Source organism: Glycine soja, chromosome 10, assembly GCF_004193775.1.
Source record: "Glycine soja cultivar W05 chromosome 10, ASM419377v2, whole genome shotgun sequence".
In the NCBI taxonomy this organism is placed as follows: domain Eukaryota; kingdom Viridiplantae; phylum Streptophyta; class Magnoliopsida; order Fabales; family Fabaceae; genus Glycine; species Glycine soja.
The window spans coordinates 41,593,105-41,617,084 of NC_041011.1; the positions used below are offsets into that span (position 1 = coordinate 41,593,105).

At 33.9% G+C, this 23,980-nt stretch overlaps 3 protein-coding genes across 6 annotated transcripts; all 3 read left to right on the forward strand.

Annotated features, from left to right (window-relative positions):
- Positions 1-240: 240 nt before the first annotated feature.
- On the forward strand, positions 241-1,748 carry LOC114370826 (transcription factor MYB4-like). Of its 2 annotated transcripts, none has more exons than XM_028328215.1 (3): positions 241-556; positions 646-775; positions 1,073-1,307. In XM_028328215.1, exons 1-3 carry the CDS (start codon positions 424-426, stop codon positions 1,179-1,181), a joined length of 372 nt encoding a protein of 123 aa, XP_028184016.1. In that variant the 5' UTR covers positions 241-423; the 3' UTR covers positions 1,182-1,307. The 2 variants fall into 2 exon arrangements, with proteins under 2 accessions (XP_028184016.1, XP_028184015.1); XM_028328214.1 differs by having other exon boundaries at positions 247-556; positions 1,095-1,748.
- A 5,610-nt stretch (positions 1,749-7,358) lies between these two features.
- Positions 7,359-10,283, forward strand: LOC114371770. The gene is made up of 7 exons (XM_028329112.1): positions 7,359-7,569; positions 7,663-7,790; positions 7,904-8,014; positions 8,209-8,276; positions 8,518-8,557; positions 8,661-9,022; positions 10,265-10,283. The coding sequence occupies exons 1-7, from the start codon at positions 7,359-7,361 to the stop codon at positions 10,281-10,283; spliced, it is 939 nt and encodes a 312-aa protein (XP_028184913.1).
- A 4,626-nt stretch (positions 10,284-14,909) lies between these two features.
- On the forward strand, positions 14,910-21,682 carry LOC114369171 (cell division cycle 5-like protein). 3 transcript variants are annotated; one of them, XM_028326363.1, is made up of 6 exons: positions 14,910-15,109; positions 15,226-15,294; positions 16,591-16,778; positions 17,122-18,837; positions 19,881-20,162; positions 20,638-21,682. In XM_028326363.1, the coding sequence occupies exons 3-6, from the start codon at positions 16,602-16,604 to the stop codon at positions 21,349-21,351; spliced, it is 2,889 nt and encodes a 962-aa protein (XP_028182164.1). In that variant the 5' UTR covers positions 14,910-15,109; positions 15,226-15,294; positions 16,591-16,601; the 3' UTR covers positions 21,352-21,682. The 3 variants fall into 3 exon arrangements, with proteins under 3 accessions (XP_028182164.1, XP_028182163.1, XP_028182162.1); XM_028326362.1 differs by having other exon boundaries at positions 15,231-15,294; XM_028326361.1 differs by lacking the exon at positions 15,226-15,294.
- The last annotated feature ends 2,298 nt before the right edge of the window (positions 21,683-23,980 follow it).

Genomic DNA, 23,980 nt, shown 5'->3' on the forward strand with positions numbered 1-23,980 from the left:
AGAATGATTTATTTAGGCTATACAGAAGCCAAAGTATTGAAGAGTCGAAGCAACCTAGAAGGTGAGTTATGTTGATATATAAAGTCGCTTTTGTTGCATATAAAATTATGTCTACAAGTTAATTTCTTTTGGTGGCCCATCTCTGTTGTGAAATTGTGATCAGATCACCCTATCTTAAAATTCAAATGCGCGTGCGTGCTTTGAAGAGAGAAAAACAGGAATAAGAAAACCAATTAAAGGAATAGTATCAAGTACCTTTTTGAAAACCACACAGCTTATTTGGACCGCATCTACATTATATTTTCACTACTGGCATAGAGGATATTAATTAGAACCCAATGGCTACATATCCTGAAATTAAGAGCTAGAGCTACCAATTGGTTTGTGCAGAGAAATAGAATTGAGCTTTGCAGAGCAGTGACGATGGTGAGAACTCCATGTTGTGAGAAGATGGGCTTGAAGAAGGGATCTTGGACACGAGAAGAAGATCAGATATTGATTTCTCACATTCAACGATATGGCCATGGAATCTGGCGTGCCCTTCCAAAACAAGCTGGTGCGTGCTACTTAAACAAATGCTTTTTGTTGTTGCATGTTTTTTACTTTCTTTTTAATAGATGACTTATTCGAATTATGATTGTTTAGGTCTGTTAAGGTGTGGTAAGAGTTGTAGACTTCGTTGGATAAATTATTTGAGTCCAGATATTAAACGAGGGAAATTCAGCAAGGAAGAAGAAGAGATCATCCTCAAATTACATGGAATTCTTGGAAATAGGTGGGGGTAAATAAACTATAAGATAAACTTTATTCCTAATCAAATTTTCTACAAAACTTTTTTATATCATTATTCATTTTATCTTATATATTCATCTCTCTTTTGTTTTTATCTTTTTTTTTCTTCTTATTTTTGCAAATTTTTTGAGTAATAGTATTACTCTTAAAGATGCCATACATATAACAAGTCATACAATTTTCAAGATATCATATCAGGTGTACCATACGTAATTACGTACCTAGTTTAATATGTGATGTGGTTGCATTTGCTGAAATTAAACAATGAAACTAATTTTAGTGAACCCGGGCTTGATGCTCAGATGGGCTACTATTGCGACAAGATTACCAGGACGAACCGACAACGAAATAAAGAATTTTTGGCACACCCATTTGAAGAAGAGGCTTGAGAGAAGTAAAGTGATAAATACCTACTCTAATCCCTTGCAAGAGGCACAAACAGCTTCTAGTGCAAGGACTTTAATAAGTGTTCCACGAGTAGCGGTGGAAGCTTCGGGTGCTTCTTCTAGTAGAAATCCACCTATTGTAGGTCTAGGATTTTATGGTGTTGCCTCTTCTGATATTCTAGGACAAATAATTGGCAATAGTTCTCACAGTCGTCAGATCGATAAAGAACTGGAATTTCGGTCTAATGTGTATATGAACAGTCATCACAAGGGTATGAAAATGTAAGACATGTTGCATAATAAATATGTATGGATCTGAGTACTGTGGCGCTTTCTATAGGGTTTTTATTGATAATCGCTTCAGCTGTGTTTGTGTGCAAAATTTTATTACTTAGTTTCACTTTGATTTTGGCAAGGAAGAAATGTAACAAAGGCTGAAGAAGGTTATGTATAGTTAGGAGGAATAGTGACATTTTGTTTCATCTTGTATCCTGATTCCTAAGTTCTCGAGTTTGTATAGTGTACGTATTCGGTATTTCTTTTATAAAGACGTGAATTAAATTTTATTTATGGCATGCATGGCGCTTATGTAAAATGATGATTTTGTACATAATTATTTTGTGTATTGCACAAATTAAAATATAGCTAAAATTGGACTGGCCAGTGAAATAGGATGAAAATGAGAGAAATAGGAGGAAAGGGAAGATATGTTAATAAATTTGACTGTGTTTAAGTTGTTTGGTTGAGTGAAAAAAGGTTGCATAATTTTGAAAAGAAAAAAAAAGTGAGACTATGTGACATTAACAATTTGTTTTGTTGCTGTAAAATAGGAAGGAGAAAAGAGGAATAGGAGGGAAGAAACGAGAAGTTAGTAGATTTGAGTTGTTTGATTTAGTGAAAAAAATGATGGATAATTTTGAAGAAAAAAAAGTTGATCAGGTGCCAACATTTCATCTTAAAAAATGAGTGGAAAAAATAAAAGAAATAGTAATTGCTCAAATATTTACCAAAGTTACCTCTCGTGGTAGACCTCCATTTTGTTTCTCTTCAATGCCTTGGTGAGATAATGTTCTTCTAAATTCATGTTAGTTATGTTGAGTTTTTTTTTTTTTGTACAATAAGAAAAAATATAGAATCAAAACAAGAAATTAGATTACTGTGGCTAAACGTCAAGAACATCTAAAGGAGGTATTACAAACTGCTAAAGCTGGAGGAGTCTTGGAACCTCACGATTAAAAAATTGAAGAAAAAAAAACATGTTAATAATGTAAGGGTACACCAATAAATTTATCTATAATAAATATTTTTTTTCCTTTTCTTGTCTAAACAACTTTTATTTAAATATTTATCTTCTACCCTATTATATTTTACCTCAATCAAACTTTTATTCCCTTTCATTTTCTGACTTTCTTTCTTCATAACCAAACATAATATATTGCTAGTATCATTCTATTACATATTGTTATGTATAAGAAAATAGTTAAATTTTATAATAATTGCATTAAATTTTATTTTAAAGATGATTTTTGATTGGTTGGTAATATAAAAAAAATACAATGATAATGATTTGTCAATTAATTTTTTTATATTGATAATACAATAAAGTTAAAATAATATATTTTAATTTTAATCCAATAATTATTAATTTTAAAAATAATAATTGATTATTGAAAATAATTAATTATAAGTTAACATGACTTTATCTATATCAATAAATAGAGGGAATGTATCACTATTTTTTTCTCCACATTTTCTATACAATTTTATCCTTTAATTAAAAACAAAAACCAAATAGCCACCCAACAATCACACTCATTTTTCTACTCTGACGCCATTTTATTATTCATTCATATATTAACATTAATATCAATTAGGCTCTCTCACCCTCCATTCCAATTACTATTAGATTCTGCTTCCATCCTTTTTTATTTTTTCTCTACACCTTCTTCTTCTTCTTCACTTCCTCTTTACTGTTTGTTACTTCAATTTAGTGATTTGTTCTTTTTGGATTCAATTGAGGAAAAAATTGTGTGGTTTGAGCAATGGATGTTAAAGTTGCACAGAGGTTATAACTTTCAGCAGTGGTTCAACCTGAAAGGATTGGGAGAAGACCACCCAACAGATGTCGTTTGGGTGTGTCTCGGGAACCGCAGAGCCTTCGGGTTTTTGTTTCGTCAACGATGATGCGCCGCAGAACAAACACTTTGGAGGTTTCCTGTTCTTACGATAACATTTCAGGTTCCTAATCTATATATAATTTTTCCTGTGCTGGTGTTGTTGTATTTCGTTCGTGCTGCTTTCCACTCCCTTTTGTTGTTGACGTATCATTTTGCTTTATTATTATTATTATTTATTATTTAATTTTGATGAAAGGGTTGTTAGTTCTGAGCTATATATGTCTTTCAAACAAAATGAAGGATTGGTAATTGCGGTAAGAAGGTATAATGAAGTAATGAATCATACTTTGTGTAATTTTGTGTTTTTCTGTAACATTTTTTTTTCATCTTCTTATTTTTCTCTTCTCCTTCTTTAACTTTTTCTTTCATGTATAGTTGTTTCTTGTGTAAATTTGGATTACATAATGTTTACATATTCATTTTGATAACATTTGGAAGGATGGAATTGAAGGTAACACACAACATAGAAAAGATGTGATTATAATTCATGTAACATTATGTTATTGTCTTACATCTAAAGGATTCAAAGTCTTCTTCTTGATCTTCTTTTTTTTCTTTCTTTTTTATAAAAAAAATAATTCATTATTGATTAATTGTTTGAATGTGTTTAAGTCAATAAAACATGAATGTTCCGTTATATGTAAAAAAACATAAATTTTTTTTATCTTTAAGTTAATGTATTCCTATAATGACTTTAACATCTAACAAAAAAATAAATACCATGATATATTTCTATAATTTGTTAATTTCGGATATAAATGTTTAGAAAATGATAACAAACTAAAAAATACTGTCAAAGGAAACATGATTTGAATGATTTTTTTTTTGTTTTGCAATTACAATTATAAAAATATTTAGATAATCTTTATTTTATACACATTTTTTATTTACTTTATATATTTATTCATTTCTTTTATTTTTCTCTTCACCACATATCCTACTTTGAAATATATAAAAAAAATCCTTAATACAAAGATAATTAAATATCAAAATAAAAGATATTATATATACATTACAAAACATATTAAACTAAAACTAATATACACATCAATTTACATATAATAAGAAATATTATTTCAATATATAAATTTTAGTACAATAAATATGATAATACAATAGAAATGCAAATACACAATATAACAATACTTATGTTTCCCCTAGCATATATAAAGACGTTCATGATGGAACTCAACCCATAATCTTCCAATTCAGAGGCGTTGCTCAATACATATACAATGTTTAAGGGATTTTCTTCGTGCACCATGAAAACTTCCTTTACACCCAACAATTAAGGTGAATTATCGAATTTGTCCTTCACTTAAAATTAAAAACTACCATCCCCTTCCTCCTTTGCTACTTTTGTTGTCGCTCTCCCTCGATATATCAATAAATATGTTTTATAACATATACTATCACATAATTTTTTTTACTGCATTTAATAATATAATACATTGAAATTGATAAGCATATATATATATATATATATATATATATATATATATATTAAAATTTAGACCTGCATAAACTAATATATGACATAATTTTATTATTTTTTTACTTGTATAAAGTAGTTAACATAATCATATTTACACAAATATTATAAAGGTTTAATTACTCGTTTGATTTTTGCTAAAAAAATATCAACTCTTTTTTATTACCTTTTAGTCTTGGTTACAAAAAAATATTTATATAAAAAATAATTAGTTACAAATTATTTGCTAATATTTTCTTAGTTAATTATAATTGATAATATTAATCATATTTTGATGGTAAGGATTAAAAGAGAATTAAAATATAAAGTATAAGATTAAAAAGACCACTTTCAAACTATAAGAACTAAAAAATAATTAAAATGCAAATTATAAGAACTAAAAAGACTACTTTTAAACTAAAATGAATTAAAAAATAATTAAAATGTAAATTATAGGGATTAAAAAACCACTTTCAAACTATAAGAACTAAAATGTACAAATTATGAAACTATAAGAAACAAATGAGTAATTAAACATATTATAAAAAAATATAACTAAATTTATAAAAAAAACATTAAATTTTTTTTTTAAAAAAAAATTTTAAAAAAGGTTATATGGATTGATTATAATTTGTATAAGTTATACACATTGATTGATAATCCGTAAGATTCATACAGATTGTCAATTCATATGTTTATTACCAAACAGATCTAACTCGCATACACTAAAAAAAAAACTTACCTCTTCCGTCGTTGTACCACGACACTCATCACGGTGATAACCACAAACTATGAATAACATCCGCGACCTCGATCAAACCAGACACAACAACAAGCAAGACCTCAGCCGAAAAGAAAACAAATATGAAGATAAAATACAACCAACGAAGAAGAAGAAGTTAACAAAGGTAATGTTGGAAATTTAAAAACATTATTGGGTGTAGAAGAAATTCCTACGGGGTACACGAAGAAAATCCCAATGTTCAATATGTTTAATCATTGCCAAGACTAAATCCGTCCAATCCTCATATAATTGGCCCATTTAAAGTGATTTTGTGTCGAGTGTTGCTAGGTGCACCCAACATTTTTGTTGGTGCACCCAGCACTTGAAGTGAAAAGCCCGAAATACCCCTGGCTTATTTTTTTTAAAAAAAATGCGAGACTCTCTCTCTCTCCCGCCCGCGTTCCGGCTTCTTCTTCCTCAGCTCGATTTGTTCTTCTTCTTCCCCACCTCAGCCATTTTCGTCTTCTTCTTGCTCACCTCACCGGCGTTTCCATTTGTCACCATTGTTGTCGTTAAGAGGAGGTTGCCGGGAAGAGGTTCTTCTTCTTCTCCAGCCACCATTGTTGCCATGAAGAGGAGCTTGTTGTGAAGAGGTTGTCGTGAGGTGCATTGAGGAGGTTTCCGTGAAGAGCAACGCCATCATCCACCGTCGAGGGAGCTTCATCACCGTCCACCATCGAGGTAAGCGCCATAACCATGTCTTTTAGTTCATTGTTGCCGGAGTTAGGTTGATCCGCTAGGGTAGTATGTTGATCCATAAGTAGAGACGTTAGTGTACGAATCAATTTGATTTGTAAGAAGGAATTTTAATTTTAAAAAATGCCAAATAGGTTATAAATAATGAAAATTATTTTTATTAAGATTTAGGGTTAGTTGTGAGGCTTTTAGGCTGAAGTAGAGTATGATTGAGTGATGAAAAAAGTTTGAAATCATGTGTTCATTATTTGATGAAGTTTCTCTCAACTTATTTGAGATAATGAATATTTATTAAGATATTTTTGTGGACATAAGCAAGAAGTACTGAAAATGTTAAATTTGTGTTGTTCTACTATTTCTATTTTATGGAGTTGTAGTTAGTGTTTTTTATCCTTTGATGTGTTTTTCCCATATTTCTATTTTATGATGGTTTTGTTAGTGTGTTCTGTCTTTGATGTTCATTGTACCTAAAAGGGTTTGCTTCCCTAACAATCGCATTCAGTTACTACAATTTATCATAGCCTGAAACTAATAGCTTCAATACCAATAGGAACACAATGAAAATGAGTAGTTTATGGAGCCAAAATAATCACTGATTATTACCTCAAGAAAATCATACAATTGATACATTTCGGTTGGTTTCACCCTCAAACCAATCACACCTAAAACATTGTTGAAAATAGTAGGCTTTTTTGGTTTGTACTATATAATGCATGAGTAGATAACATGTAATTGGATGTGTGCTTTCATGCTCATAGTTGGTTATGTTTTATGGTCAAAAGTTTATGCAATAATTCATTTAAAGAGCATGTAATCATGATTTGAAATGAATATTGAGCTTCAATGGAACAAAATTAATCATTTAAAGCAAGAGTGGACAATAGTAGTTGCTGGTAATGCACCAGGACTAGCTCATGCACTTGCACTTTCCCTTTCATTTAACATTATGATTCAATTCGATTGATATAAGCCAGTGATTCATATAAGCCAATGATTTTCACTTTGTGGATGCCTCTTAGTAGATTTGCATCGTCATTTAGGATCTGCAAATCATGGTTTGGACTAGAGGCCTAGGCCGTGCTTTAGGTACGGTTAGTTGTAGAGGTCTGGGGAAAGGTGATCATGATAATTCTGACGATGCTCCCCAGCGTCGAAGACCTACCGCATCCGCACATAGGCAACGAGTACCTATGACTTTTGCGGATGAGGTTGACATACCTGTGACTGAGACTGACGTACCTGTGGTTGAGGTTGACGTACCTGGTCCTGACTTAGCCTCAACTAAGGTTGGCCTAGATGCGGATGAGCTGATGGTAGAAGCTGACATTTAGGACACTGGTGCAAACACTGCTGCAGAGGATGATGCAGACACCATCGCACAAGCTGCTGAGGATGAGCCTGAGGGATTTCCGGGTGGTCCGGGCGACCCATCCATGTTGACCGAGTATGCGGATCACGTTGCAGGCAGCGTATGGATGGGAGAGGTATTTATAATATTGAATTTTAGTTAGTTGTTAATTATACTTTATCATTGAAATTTGTTTTCCTTTAAAAGATGATGTTAAAGAATTGTGTGTTCCTTTATACTTCAGTTCAGGAGCGTCCTGAGTTGAAGTTATCCTCTCACCGGAGGAAGGTGCATAGTTTAGGCAGGCATGTCCCTGCCATTGAGAGGCTAGTTACTGGGACAGGACTAAGTCCTCTGATCGTGTGTTCGATAGACACTGGTAATCGGGGACGTTTGTCGTCGTTTGTCGAGCGGTGGCACCGAGAGACTTCTAGTTTCCATCTCCTGTGGGAGAGGTGACGATCACGTTGGACGACGTCGCATTTCTTCTGCATCTGCCTGTGGTTGGCGACTTGCATGCCTTTCAACTCATGCATGTGGATGATGGGATACAGATGCTGGTGGAGTTATTGATGGTCACTGCAGAGGCTACCAGGGCTGAGACAGGACAATATCGTGGACCGTACGTACGCCTGCAATGGGTACATGATATCTATCAGCGTCGATGTCAGGCAGGACATTGGACAGTTGCGGCTCGCGCGTTTCTTCTTCATCTTCTGGGTTGCACTCTTTTTGCTAACAAGAGTGCAACCCATGTTCATATTGTGTTTTTTAGGGCCCTTCGTGACCTCAGTCAGACTGGGAGGTACGCTTGGGGAGTAGCTGGTGCATATGTACGACCACTTGAATGATGCTTCTATCAGCACCAGCCAACAACTTGGTGGTTACATCACGACGTTGCAGGTAACAAACATGTTTTTAATTCATTGAGGTTCAACAATGTTTAACTTGAAATTTGTTTAGACTTTTATTATTAATTTTTATGATTTTCATGTTACCTCTGTAGTGCTGGATATACGAGCACTTTCCCTCAGTCATGGAGTCCACTGCTGATCCGGACTACAACGAGGATTCACCGCGTGCCTGTAGGTGGATTGCTACGAAGAAGACCGTGAAGAGCATACGTACACCGACGTACAGGGAGCGCTTGGACCGACTTCAGATTCCGGATGTCTGTTGGATCCCATATGGGGAGCACCGATCGGTCCGGGACTTCCATATGATTTCATGTTATTCCGGTCTGCTGCCCTGGGGGCCTGTTGTTGTGTATTACCGACCAGAGAGGGTCATGTGGCAGTTTAGATACACCCAGACCATTCCTGTTCCGCCCGTCGATTCATGGGTTTCGTTTGATGATATATACGACAGGTGGATGCACTATTCGGACCATATGGCTGCAAATATGTTAGGTCTCGACACAGGCGGTGCACAGATCAGTTGTAGTTTATTTACACATTTTATATTGAAATTCGATGTATATACTTTTATTGTACTTGAGCCCATTTCATTAATAATGTTAGTTTTATTTATTTCTTTTTTTGTTGTTCAAAGACCTTGTTCAATCTTTACAAAGTTTAATGAACAAAAATAATAAATATGGAAAATATTATAGTATAAAATTATTATAAATTCTAAAAAAATATGTTTTATATAATTTTAATTATGTAAAAAAAAATTATTCTATATTAGAAAAAATCTAGATAACTTATTTTCAAATATGTTTTCAAATTGAATTTAATTTATTTCCAACCATAGAAAAACTGTGTTTTAGTCTCTATTTCTACTTACGGCTCTACTTTTACATTGATGAATTTATTCTTTAAATTTTTTAAAATATGATGAAATATTAGAAATGAAAGACTAAATCACATATTTTAAAGTTTAAAAATCAAATTCATTGATAGAATAATATAGGAATAAAAAAAATATACTGAAAACATTTTTCCCCCAAAATCATATGTATGTATAAATTTATTTTTAAAATATTAAGTGAATGACCCTATAGCATGGTTAAACAAAATGAAAGGGTTAATATTATATTATATAGAAGAAAAATGTATGAAAGTAGAAGAGTCATTTTGAATGCATTCAATAGTTGAAGCATTATACATTATATTAAATTAATAATTGACTCATATAATTTATTTATTTTCTTGATTTCCATATTTTGCATCAGAATTAAATATACTTTGTTAAATATTTTAAATCATTAAATTATTTTTAATTTATGACAAAATACATTTTAATTAAATTTTAATTTTATAGTAGTTTCTTTAAAAAAAATGAACTACTCGAGTTTAAATAATTTGTCTAATTGCAATCTTTATAATTAATTGTTATTTTTCGTTTGTTGTAGTTGTTTTTTTATATATTTAAAATAAATTTGCAACACCGACAAAAAAGTAAAAGTATTAAAAATAAAATTTAACAGAGAACGACAAGTCGTCTTCCATTTCCAGAAAAACAAAAAAAGAACGATTGTGCGATACATGAATTCAAACAGTACATTAACTTCAACATAGTCGAACGAAATTAAATTTGCAGCAAATACTACAACTAACTCATGCTAATTTTGTGAAAAGGACAACTCGTCTTCCATTTGCATTACAGGTTTACTGAAAACAGCTAAAATTTCTATTGGTCCAATCCTTTTCCAGTAGTTAAACTCAATTAACACCTTCATCACGTCATCGTTGGTTTTGAGTTCAATTATTTCGAATTTGATAACTTTTTTCTGAATACTCGTGGTGACTTGGTTTCCGAAAAAAAAATCGCCTTACCATTTGTGTTTCATGAATACCATAAGGGGGAATCCCATGAGGTGCAACTTGCTTGATCAAATCCTTCAGTTCATCCATGGTACATCCAAAAGGAATGTCAAACTTTTTAGGATTTTTTCTTGGGAACGAGTCACCAACAAACTCATTTTGGCATGACATGTTCCACCTCCCATTGTAATATAGCAGGACATCATAAGTAGGAGTCATAGTGGCTTGAAATAAGTTTAAAATATCATCTAGTGTTTTAGCAATGGTACATAATAACTCAATCAAACCAACAAATGAAAATTGATGATTACACATTAACATTGTGTTAACATCAACATCATTTTTCAGTTGCATACATTCAAACAAAAATTGATTACTTGCATATGTGAAAGACTGTCGGTAGTAAATTTCATCCAAAAATTGCTTGTCGGTTAACTTAAGGGTATTGTGTATTCTGGTTTTTAACGTTTGAAAATCACAACCGTTAGATACTCGAATGGGAACTGGAGTGGAAGCTTGAAAACAAACATCACTGTCGTTGTGAACAATGGATCCATTTGGAAAAATAAAACCTAATGTGGAGTTTACAATTGTCTGACTGCTCTTGTCTCTCCCAAGAATGTCATAGTTTTTTGTAAGAGTTGGGTTACGACTGAAACTTGTGGTTTTTTACAGTGTTAGGCGGTGTCAGATATATAGATGAGTTTTAATATCAGTGCTGCATTTTTTAAAAATTAAAAATACACGTGCACATGCTTTCTGTATGTGTTGTCAACTACACTAGTGATGTGGCACGCTTTATCTTGCATCAGATTTGCATGTGTAGTCATGTTGTGCAAGGTCCTGTCACGCGTTTTATGTTAACTCATACAACAATTTATCATACATGCTTTTTTCACAATGTGTTGTCAACTCAGACAACTCCATATGTTGTTAGTAATAATTTTGTTGTGGACGTAACAAATATACAAAGACACATAAATGTAATGTGAAAATCCAATTCAAAACGATCATTCATTATAAATTACATGTTCAATCATCATTTATGTCAAGATAGTCTCTGTTGAACATCACGAAGCTCTTGTAATGTTGCATTCTACTAATATATGGAGTTGACCACTACTTTGCCCGAGGATGATAATTGCTAGACCATAACAATGCTACAGGCGATAAAGGACAACGTTCTTTTAAATAAACCTGTTGTACATGCGAAAAAAGTGTTAACTCAATGCTACAAAACTCATTGCATAAATATAAAAAAAAACACTTCATATCTACAATATACCTCAACAAAATGATTGTCATACACATGACCGATACAAATTATACGATGCAATGAAGAATTTGCCAGCGATTGACTTCTAAGAGGAAAGAATGTCATGCTTTGTTGTTTAGACAAGGATATAACGATTACATTATATCTTGATGCAATGACATGTCTCATGTCCGTTATATTCATCCACTAATCCGTGATCACCTAAATGAAACAAATATACACGCCAAACTTAATTGTAAAGTTAAGTATTAAAAAGCAAAAACATAAGTTACATACCTTGGTTAACCCATCAACATGTAGTGACATCTTTAATTCCTCAAATCTCTCTGTGCCACCAAAGAGTCGAGTATAGTCTTCTGAGAATTTCCCAAGTTCTTTAAGAAGATGGTAGCGGACCACCGACCAAGAGTCTTCACCCATACCTAATAAATTGGCAACTGAGCGATATCCATAGTTACCATCAGCTTTGACATCAACAATCTTATCAATGAAGTCGTGCATAAATGGCTGAAACTGATCCAACATGGGCATCATCGTTCTTCGATTCGGTTGCTCAGAGGATGATGCAGTACGCCTCACTGATGAATTTCTATTTTGCATAGATTCAAAGGCATCTACATACTCCCAGTAAGATGGATCGCGCTTTGTTGACCTTGGGTTCCTGCTCATAGGTTTCTTCGGTGCCCTCTTTGTGTTAACTTTTGCTGGAGGAGGACACATCGAATTCTGATTAGGGTATGCAATTTCCCAAAGTTTAGTCTTCATAGTAAACTTGCCACAAACATCAAGTTCTTCGAATCTTTTGGATATTGTTTCTATTTCTGCCTTGATGCTCACTTCGGGCTTAGATAACCCTTGGTCTGAAAAACTTAGTCTCCTCCAAAACATATGGATTGAATCCAGTGGGATGCAACCACCAACATATTTGGATAGCTCACAAGCACAAGGAAGACCAAACATGGTTCTCACCACACAACCACAACTTGAAGGATTCTTGCCAGCATAGTCAACACGCTCTAATTCAGCAGCAATATGATTTAAAGCATACCTTGAAACCATTCCAAGAAGCCTCCTGTATAAGGTTTTTTTTAAGACATGTCCAACGGCATGTGTACTTGTTTCAAATGATGTTTTAATCTCCGTGTGCTGCAACGTAATCATGTTATTCATGGCATCCCACATACTGCATAAGTCTCAAAGACTATTTTGTAACAATCCTTTTAAAGACGAGTGAGCAGATTCAACCCTACATTTCAAATACACAAATAACAATAAACATATATAATAATACAATTTCATCAATTCATCAACGTTAATACAAATAGTTGAACAATTTCATATCTGTTTGTTGTTGTATTTCCTAAATGCATCACCTTATTAGTCCAAGCGGAAACAAATTTTTCCTTGTGTGATATTATCCATGTTTCCTTGACATAGTCAACAAACATTGGCTAAGGTGAGCAAGCCATTTCGAACTTCTTCAAGCATTTATCAAACTGCTGTTCTGAAGGACAATCAATCAGACATCCCCAACAATCCATGACATAATCCCAAATATTTTTTTTGCCCAATTAGTAATTTACATTTGGCCTTCACATTCTTGTTTATGTGAAAGTTGCACAACAAATTTGTACAATCAGAGAATACAGTCTTCACTGCATTCATCAATGCTTGGTCTCTGTTAGTGACAATAACTCCAGGGAGGGCATCACGCTTTTAAAAAAAAGCCTCATAAGCGTTATAAAGCCCAGACCACATTATTAACGCGTTCACACTCCACATATGCAAAACCGGCAGAGAATGTCATCCCAGTCGGTGTCACCCCAACAAAATCGAGTAGTGGGAGTCTGTACCGGTTTGTTTTGTAGGTGTTGTCTATCAAAAACACCAAATTACATGCGTTGACTAACTTCACTGCATCAGGGTGACACCAAAAGATATCACGAACCACGTCTTCATCCTTTATTCTGTGCCAATGAATATACTGATCATGTTCAAGAAGTTTCATCAGATGTTGCATTTCAATATCGGTTCCTCTTATGGGAGAACAAAATGCACTTCTTGCCTTGTATATCTGTTTAATAGTCGTACAACTATTGGCATTGTGTTCCTTCAGAGTGAGCAGAATGTTTCTTGGATTCACCATGGACTTCGTCATATCAGCAATAACTGTTTTTTCAGCTTTAGTCAATTGCCCCGCATATGGATGTCCAACTAATGAGTTGGCCAATTCATGATTATACACTCCACAAATCAACTTCACCATCCAGCCTTCTCCTCCAAGCACTAGCTTGTAAAGAAGCTTGAAGGGACACCCACATTTTCTAGTCCCAGTGTCTCTTCTGATAAATGTTTTTTTCTTACGCCTATACTCGTCACTCTTTTCACAACCAATTAACACAAACGAAGTCCTTCCTCTACTACCTATGTTTGTGTCTGACCTTATAATCACTGCCACAAATCCGTTTTCATGAGCAATGGATCGAGCCCACCGCAAAACATCCTCTCGGCTGTCAAACACCTACAAAGCAATCAACATAATTTAAGTTTAAGTTTTCTACCAGTATTCATTTTATTAAATCACTCACAAACATGAACATTATAACCTGAGAAGTATTGAACGCATCGAAACAATCAACATGTGATTCATTCGCACCACATGCTTCTTCATTTTGATAATCCATATCCGCTTCTTCAGACATTATACTCTCATACATTCACTGATCTTCGTCCATCTAACCAACTCAAATAAAAATTGACCATACAAACAAATTAATAATTAAAAAAAAAGGAAACTTAATTAAAAAACCATAAATTTTTTTAAAAAATTACTCTTACGGATCAACTTGATCCGTAATAGGATTTTATCAACCTACGGATCAACTTGATCTGTAACTGTTCCATACGTCCCCGACAGAGGCACCACCATCTGCATACCTCGTATGCTGTCGAACGACCACGACAACGCTCAACACCGATATCTTCACCTTCATCGCACCTAACCGTTCACAACGAACCGACGAATCGAAGACAATGCCGCACCAAAAACAAAAAAAAAAGAGAAACAAAAGCAACAAAAATGGCGTACAGTGCATTTCCGAGAAAAATAAACATTTATAATGAAGAAAGAAGCCAGGGGCATTTTTACCATTTAAAAAATTTACTGGGTGCACCTAGCAACACTCTTTAGTATCTCCACCATTTTTTTTTTTTTAAGAAGATGGACAAAAATCGGCGACGATCCAAATCCAGTTCTTTCATTTACGGTCCTAAGTGACACACTCGATTCTGGCTCCGCCTCAGACGAAGAAGCTCGCTCTGGATTCTCACTCACCTGAACGGATCCTTCTTCTTCCTTATCGCGAAATCCATACTTCAAACCCTAATCGCGACTGCGGTTTATGATTTGTGGTGCGTTTCTGATTCTCCCTAACCTAAACCCTGATTTCTCATTATTTTTCTTTCCCCCTATTTGTCACATCAAATCATCTTCGTTTTTTCCTTTTTCTTCTTGTTTTTTGAATTAGTGCAGACACAACACAAAGTTGACGAAGGTGGTTTTTCAGCATTTGTATTCTAGTATTCTTCTACATAAGGTTCGAATGAAACTTTATATATTTTGCTAAATTTTAAACTGTTGAGCTGTTAATTGGGTGCTTGAATGAACTATAAAGGTGTTGATTGGATTGGGTGCTTGATTTTGATTGACCGGTTAGTCTGTATGTGTTGGATAGGTGGGGGTTTGCAAATTGTGGTGGTTAGTTTGTAGTATTTTGATTAAGTTGGTTTTGGTGACTTCCACGATTTTTTTATTTTTATTTTTTTGTGAAAAAAAGAAAACAAAACCAAACGACGCAAGATGCCCCAATTAACTGAAACGCACCTCAGTCTCAAATCTCTCTCTCAGTCTCGAGTCTCTCACGAAGCACTACACAAACCCTAAAAAAAGCATCGTGAATGAAAATCACGCAACAACATACACATGACAGTGATTTCCTGAAAAACATTGTTGAATGTTTCTGGGAATGAGGTATGTGGATTAGTATGTGTAGATGCAAAGATGGTTGATGAGTAGCACATGTCTCCCTAGAATTGGAAATCAGCCTAACTCTCCTTTTTTTTTTCATGTTTATGTGAGGAGAGAACTGAGAAGATCAATGCAATCATGAATGGTGGTGTGAGAATATCATTTCTGTCTTCACTATTTTATTTTTTTTTGTGATTTTCAGATATGATTATTGATTTTTATGTTCCTGTGAATATTGGAATTACTCTGATTTTATACTTGATGTTTGGTTGTTTTGGAGGGTGCTGCAAGTGCAAAGTCTTGCATTAGGCATTAGGTGTATTTCTTTCATATTTCATTGACATTTTTAGAATACTGTATGACGACTCAAACCATATATAATGCAAGCACAACCTGTTGACCTGCTTCAGTATACCTAGATAATACCTTTTTGTCTTCCATGGGATTCTTTTGTATGCTATAGCCTTGGTAGATTATGATCAAGACAATAACGAGATTTGTAAAAATTCACACTTAAAATATAAGATGGAATAAATTGTTTAGCTCAATACAGCTCATCTGTTGGAAGGTAATTTATTATCTTATTGTTTCATGTATTGCACTCACTACAGGATCTCATTCCATTCTCCTGTTGGATACAATCTGTTTACTTTGGTATAATGATGCATTTATCTAGGTTTAAATTGATTTTAAAATCAGTGTTTTGGTTTAAAACCAGTTTTGAAAACTGTTTTTTGGGACTTGATTTCAAAAAATCCAAACTTATTTTTTAATATAGATATGGATTGGATTTTTAAAAAGGGTTGCAAAACTAAATCTAATAGTGTTTCTGAAAGCATTTGAATTGTTTGGTTGCTGTCTGTAGTTGAAGCGAAAATGAGGATTATGATAAAGGGCGGTGTTTGGAAAAACACCGAAGATGAAATCCTAAAAGCAGCTGTTATGAAATATGGCAAGAACCAGTGGGCTCGAATCTCTTCTCTCCTTGTTCGCAAATCTGCCAAGCAATGCAAAGCTCGCTGGTATGAGTGGCTCGATCCCTCCATAAAAAAGGTACCACTCTTCTCAATTTCCTACTGTTATGTATTATGCTTTAAGCTGAGAGAGAATTTTAATTTAAGTTTATGCTTTTTCATGACTGTATGAATTGGGTAGTACATAGTAGAGTAGTAATTGTTGTGATATTTAGCTTAGTGGTCTTACTCTTATTCTCCTAACCTTTCATATGGTGTGAAACTGACAACCTAATAAGATGCCATTATGTTATTAATTGTAACCTAACATTATGCTTTTTAATGCATTTTTCCATCTACAGCCTTTGTCTACCTCTTTTTAGTTTTTACTATCTAGCTGTTTCCTAATGAGTGGTTTTTCAATTGATGCTTTTTGTGTGTAGACTGAGTGGACGAGAGAAGAGGATGAGAAGCTACTTCATCTTGCTAAGCTTATGCCCACACAGTGGAGAACAATTGCTCCAATTGTTGGCCGTACCCCTTCCCAGTGTCTTGAGCGGTACGAGAAGCTCCTTGATGTAGCCTGTGTGAAGGATGAGAACTATGAGCCCGGTGATGATCCTCGGAAACTGCGTCCTGGGGAGATTGATCCAAACCCTGAGTCAAAACCTGCACGCCCCGATCCTGTTGATATGGATGAAGATGAAAAGGAGATGCTTTCTGAAGCACGAGCCCGGTTAGCCAACACAAAGGGCAAGAAAGCAAAAAGGAAAGCTAGGGAGAAACAGCTTGAGGAAGCCAGGAGGCTTGCTTCTTTACAAAAGAAGAGAGAATTGAAGGCTGCTGGAATTGATATTAGGCAGCGGAAGAGAAAAAGGAAAGGAATAGATTACAATGCAGAAATTCCTTTTGAAAAAAGGCCCCCTCCAGGGTTTTTTGATGTTACAGATGAAGATAGACCAGTGGAACAGCCCCAGTTCCCTACTACAATTGAAGAACTTGAAGGGAAAAGGAGGGTTGATGTTGAGGCACAATTAAGAAAACAGGACATTGCAAAAAATAAAATTGCACAAAGGCAAGATGCTCCATCTGCCATATTGCATGCCAACAAGCTGAATGACCCAGAAACAGTAAGAAAGAGGTCAAAATTGATGCTTCCACCCCCGCAGATTTCAGATCAGGAATTGGATGATATTGCAAAGTTGGGTTATGCTAGTGACCTTGCAGGAAGTCAGGAACTTGCTGAAGGTAGTCGTGCAACACAGGCTCTTCTGACTAATTATGCACAGACACCTGGCCAAGGAATGACTCCTTTGCGAACCCCTCAGAGAACACCGGCTGGTAAAGGTGATGCTATCATGATGGAAGCTGAAAATCTGGCCAGGCTGAGGGAGTCTCAAACACCATTGTTAGGAGGAGAGAACCCAGAGTTGCATCCTTCAGATTTTTCCGGTGTCACTCCTAAGAAAAAGGAGATTCAGACTCCAAACCCAATGCTGACTCCTTCTGCAACTCCTGGAGCTGCAGGTCTCACTCCTAGAATTGGCATGACACCAACAAGAGATGGTTTTTCTTTTAGCATGACACCAAAGGGAACTCCTCTTAGGGATGAGCTACATATTAATGAGGACATGAATATGCATGACAGCACTAAACTTGAGCTACAGAGACAGGCTGATATGAGAAGAAGTTTGCGTTCTGGTTTAGGAAGCCTTCCACAGCCCAAAAATGAGTACCAGATAGTGATGCCACCTGTTCTAGAAGATGCCGAAGAGCCTGAGGAGAAAATTGAAGAGGATATGTCTGATAGAATAGCTAGAGAAAAAGCGGAAGAAGAGGCAAGGCAGCAGGCATTGCTTAGAAAGCGATCAAAAGTTCTTCAACGGGAACTTCCTAGGCCTCCTACAGCATCATTGGAGCTTATAAGAAATTCCTTGATGCGAACTGACGGGGACAAGAGTTCCTTTGTTCCACCAACCTCTATTGAGCAAGCTGACGAGATGATTAGAAGGGAGCTTCTAACTTTGCTGGAGCATGACAATGGTAAGTATCCACTTGATGATAAAGTGATTAAGGAGAAAAAGAAAGGAGCCAAGCGTGCTGTAAATGGGTCTGCTGTCCCTGTGATAGAAGATTTTCAGGAAGATGAAATGAAAGAGGTATGTCGTTACTTATCTGTCTGTGCTCTTAGTTTCTTTATTTCCCGTTGGGATGACATCTCATTTTTTTCAGTTGATAGGAAGTAGCTTGGTTAACTCTCACCCTTTTGATACACACAAGTAACTTTTTTTTTCGTTTTGAAGGATACCCTCCCCTTTTTATGCAGACCCTGAGACTGTAATGACCTTATCTGTTTATTACTCGGATTTTTTTAAAAATTATATTTCCCCTTCCACAACTGCCCTCCCAAAATAAACACTTGAAGAATCATTGCACAGGCTAATGAAATAGGAATAATTTGGATCTGCCAATGTTCCATCATAATTTATATTTTTCTCAATGCATTAGTGTTGATTCTTTCTATTATGAGATTTCCTTGTACTCCCATTATATTGCCATCCTTTCTTTACAAGTTCTTTTATCATGTTTTTTTTTGTCAATGCTGAGTTGGTAATGATTTAAATGAAGGTGTAGTTTTTGAAAATTGAATTCCATGAAATCTTTGTGAATATTTTGAAACTAGCCATTCTACACCAGTGTTTAGATTTACAAATTTGTGTGATTATATTTTAAAGGTCTTACAATCTGCTAGTTGTTTATGACTCTGCTGTGCTGCTCCCTCGTGAAGTGATTCTTCAATGTCATTGTGGTATGAAAATAACTTGTTAATTGGATCTGAAATGCTCACACTTTTTTGGTTATAATCTCCTTCAATTAATTAGTTGGATTGAGTGTGTTTTTCTCTGAATTTTATGGTGTTATGTTTCCAGATATTGATAGATTTATTTTGAGTCAGATGTAATTATCTAAGTTCTGCCCTTGCATTTACAAGTGGTACACTGTATAAATTGATTTCATAGTGTAATGCATATTCTGTGTTTATTTTCATTTTCCATTTTGATAAAGCAAATCTTTCTATCTAATGAGCTGCTAAATTATCTTGCTCCTCGTTTATCTTGACTATGATATCATTGGAGATGACCTTGTAAGCAGTGCTGATGATACTTATTTTGCATATTTATGTGCATATTGTTTGTGATAGGCTGATAAGTTGATAAAGGAAGAGGCCCTGTATCTTTGTGCAGCAATGGGTCATGAAGATGAACCCCTTGATGAATTTATTGAAGCACACAGAACCTGTCTCAATGATCTTATGTACTTTCCTACCCGTAATGCATATGGTCTCTCTAGTGTTGCTGGAAACATGGAAAAACTAGCAGCTTTGCAGAATGAGTTTGAGAATGTGAGAAACAAATTGGATGATGGTAAGGAGAAGATGGTACGGCTTGAGAAGAAGGTGATGGTTCTCACGCAAGGTTATGAGGTATGTTATTGATATGCTGTATGTGGAATGCTACATTTCTGTTTCTCGCCGTATCACCTTCAATTATCACTAATGTTGCTATTTTAAGCACATAGTCTGTTGCTGGTTGTGTTTTCTTGCTTAAGAGCTTTCTAGCTAGCTTGTATTAATTTTGTTATCAATATTTGAGAATCTTCATTGCTTGAACGCCCTATGTAAAGTTGGTTTGTATTTGCCTCAATAAATAAACCAAACTGAAAAGTGTTGTGAATGAAAATAGTTGGAAATCAACTCGTTAGTGGGACACTTTATGTCAAAAATGGTGGGAAGTGGGGGAGTACATGAAGAAAGCAGAATTCCTTTGGTTTTGTTTTGCTCTTTGGACAATAGATATTTCTTGTAATTCTAGATATTCTTTTCTTCATGTTGCCTGACTGCCTGACTGCTTACATACTTAATCTTGAGTATATTGTAATTTGGTTATTGCATTTTTCAGATGAGAGTAAAGAAAAGCCTGTGGCCACAAATTGAGGCCACTTTCAAGCAGATGGATGTAGCTGCAACTGAGTTAGAATGCTTTAAAGCTTTGCAAAAGCAGGAACAATTGGCAGCATCACATAGGATAAACAATCTGTGGGGTGAAGTACAGAAGCAAAAAGAACTTGAGAAAACTTTGCAAAATAGGTATGGGAGTCTAATTGAAGAGCTGGAAAAGATGCAAAATGTCATGGACCAATGCAGATTACTAGCACAACAGCAAGAAGAAATTGAAGCAAACAACCATGCTCGTGAGTCAACTGAGATCATTGAGAGCAAGGCTGGTGAAACTGATGTACAGAGTACAGAAAATTGTGAAACTGTACCTGACTCAGTAGAGCATGGACATGCTCTAGCAGTTGAGTCATCTGATGATGGAACTGCTGACCAGCAAGTAGATATTGTGCATGACCAGGCTACTTCTAGCGTTAGCCATGACATGGATGTAGATTCTGATAAATTGGCTAATCCTACACCAGCTGCAGAGAATGTCGATGGAAAACTGGAAGTTACTGCTACTGCCAGCTATACTGATGATGGGAAGACCATGCTAGAAATGGGTGCTGCAGTGGAAGTAAGTAGCAGCCCCAATCATGATGTAGTTGCGGATGCTGTAAACTCACATGATAACAGCATGGAAGAAACCAATGCTGTTGGGGAGGAGACAAATTAGGCCGGACACTGCATAGCCTGTTCTGATTAAGTATGGGGACGTTAGACTGGATGCTTTAACTGAATAAAATGCATGGATAGTGAGTCCTCCGTTGTTGGAAGGTAGCTAAAGAGCTTAGTTGATGCCAAGATTTTGTAATGATCCCTACTCGAAGTTTGGAACATATTATGAACTGATAAATTGCATGAGCATTGAGATGGTTGACCGTATTTTTTTTTTTCTGAATTTTTGTCCTCTTCCATATGATGGATGTTGATAATGTGCTCTTTACATTTTAAGAATGATACATGATTTTATATCAATGAATTAGAGCTCGGTAACTATTGTAAAATTGTGTACTATATTTGTTACATAAATTATTTATTGGTCTATGTAGGTAAACAAACATACACATTACTATTTCAAAAAAGAGAAGATGAAGTAGGAGAAAGAAAGTTTGTACATATACAAAAAAAAATGCGCACAATGTTTTTATACTTTATAGCGTGATTAAATACTTTCTTTTGGATTTAATTCATCCCTACTAATAGCAAGACTAAGGGCAGACTTAAGTTATATATTGGGTCGGGGGTTGGCCCCTAACAAAATTTAGAATATATAGTTATAAATATTTTATATGAATTATTTCTAAAAAAAATAGACATATCTTTTCAATTTAGATTTTCAATTTCCTAAGGAATCGTAATTATATAATTTTGGTCTCGTAAATTCTATTTTGTGTGAATTAGGCCTCTTAATATTTAACTTTAACAGTTGTTAACAAAATTAAAGGTTAATTAAGTTTTTAGTTGCTAATTTTTTTGAAATTTCGGCTTTCAATTTTGAACAAATATTTGACTAATTAAAGTTTTTAATTTTCTTTTTATTTTTACAAAACAATCTTAAAAGTCAAATAAAAAAACAAAGAGTAATAATAATCAGTGTAGAGATAAAATTTTAAAAGACAAGAGTGAAGAATAGTTAATGCTATCTTTATTTTTTTTAAAAAACATATAAACAGAAAAAACATCCCTTTTTTAAAAGATAGATAAAATTATTGGTAGTAGATGAAATGTTTTTTTTATGAATTTTTAAAGACTACTTTAAATGTAACTCAATCAATTTTATAATGGCCTGATGGAACTCAAAATGAGACATACACAAAATACATCATTTGTTTCTTTTTATTTGTTATTTAGAGAGAGAAAATTGTTTGTGTCACTTTAAAAAGTGTAAGATATTACCACCTATTGGAGTATTTTCTTATTTATTTCGTCATTGTCATCTATTGATTTCTTGTGAATTTGAAGGTCCCAACAACTATTTTTGTTTTTTCAAACTGCATTTATTGCTATATGTTGTGTTTGAAAATTCCTTTAGCTTATATGAACAGTTAGCTTCATTAATGGCATGTTTGGTAGACATGAGATAAATAATATTAAATAAAAAAATTGTATTTTTTTATGATTTTTATACTTATTACACTCAATTTTAATTCAAAAATTTATCTTTTATTTTTATATTCGAAATCAAATACATTTTTTCCTAAGGTTTATCTTGAGATTTTTCTTCACGAGACCTGTGACAAAGTTATACAGTGTATTATTTATATGTCTTAGCCGCCAAAAGTTGTTTACTTAAAAGGCTGCTCTCTAGTCTCTAGAAAGATAGGAATCTGAGTTTGAGATGACTGGTACCTTCATTATTTATGCTATAACACTCAAGTAGTCAAGTAGATGTTTTCATCCCAACACTCAACAGCCCCCACTCACATAAATATAGCTAATGAGCCACCTCCTTTAAAAAGGAACCCGCAATATTGGATTGCACTTATCCAAAAAGATAAGGAAATAATAATGTAAAAAATATTAGATCAACAAAAAAAGGTAAAGGATATATTAAAAAATTTCCTGTTTTCTTTAGACAGACAATATAATTTTTTTATATTATCAACAATTTAGAAATTATACGTTTTTGAATGAGCAAAGCTAGAAATAATATAATAAATATGATTTTTAAAAAAATAATTGTGGTCAAAGTTAACAAAAAAAAATCATACATAGCAAATTTTAATTAAATAATTGTATAAAAAAATTATATATTTTAAGAATTTAATCATCATACACTAATAATATAAAACTAGGTAGTATTGTCATTTAATTATAAATGATCATTTGTAATATTTTATAAAAATTATCATAAAAAATAATAAATTTATTATATATAATGAGTTATTATTAAATAATAATAAAAAAATAATTATTTTTTCCTCATATTTTAATATATATTATAATTTAAAAAGAAATATTAATAATAAATAATTAAAAATGTTAAAAAAAATGTGTTGTTAACACTCGAATTTCAAATGATAATTCATATTTTAAAAATGAATAGGAAGATTAGAGCTATATATAGAGCTGACTCGATGCCAACATGAATAATAATTATTTTAAATAATGGCTAAGATGAACGTTCTCCAAAAGGTTAAAAAAGACAAGTTGGAGATAAACACCGAACGAAGGATGGGCATATTCATTCATGGAACGATCGTTAGAAAGCATGACGTTTTTTTCTTAAAAAAAAATAAAATCAAAGTAATTAATAGAAATTAGAAAGTACAAAATGGTCCCTATATAACTCGAGTGTCCTA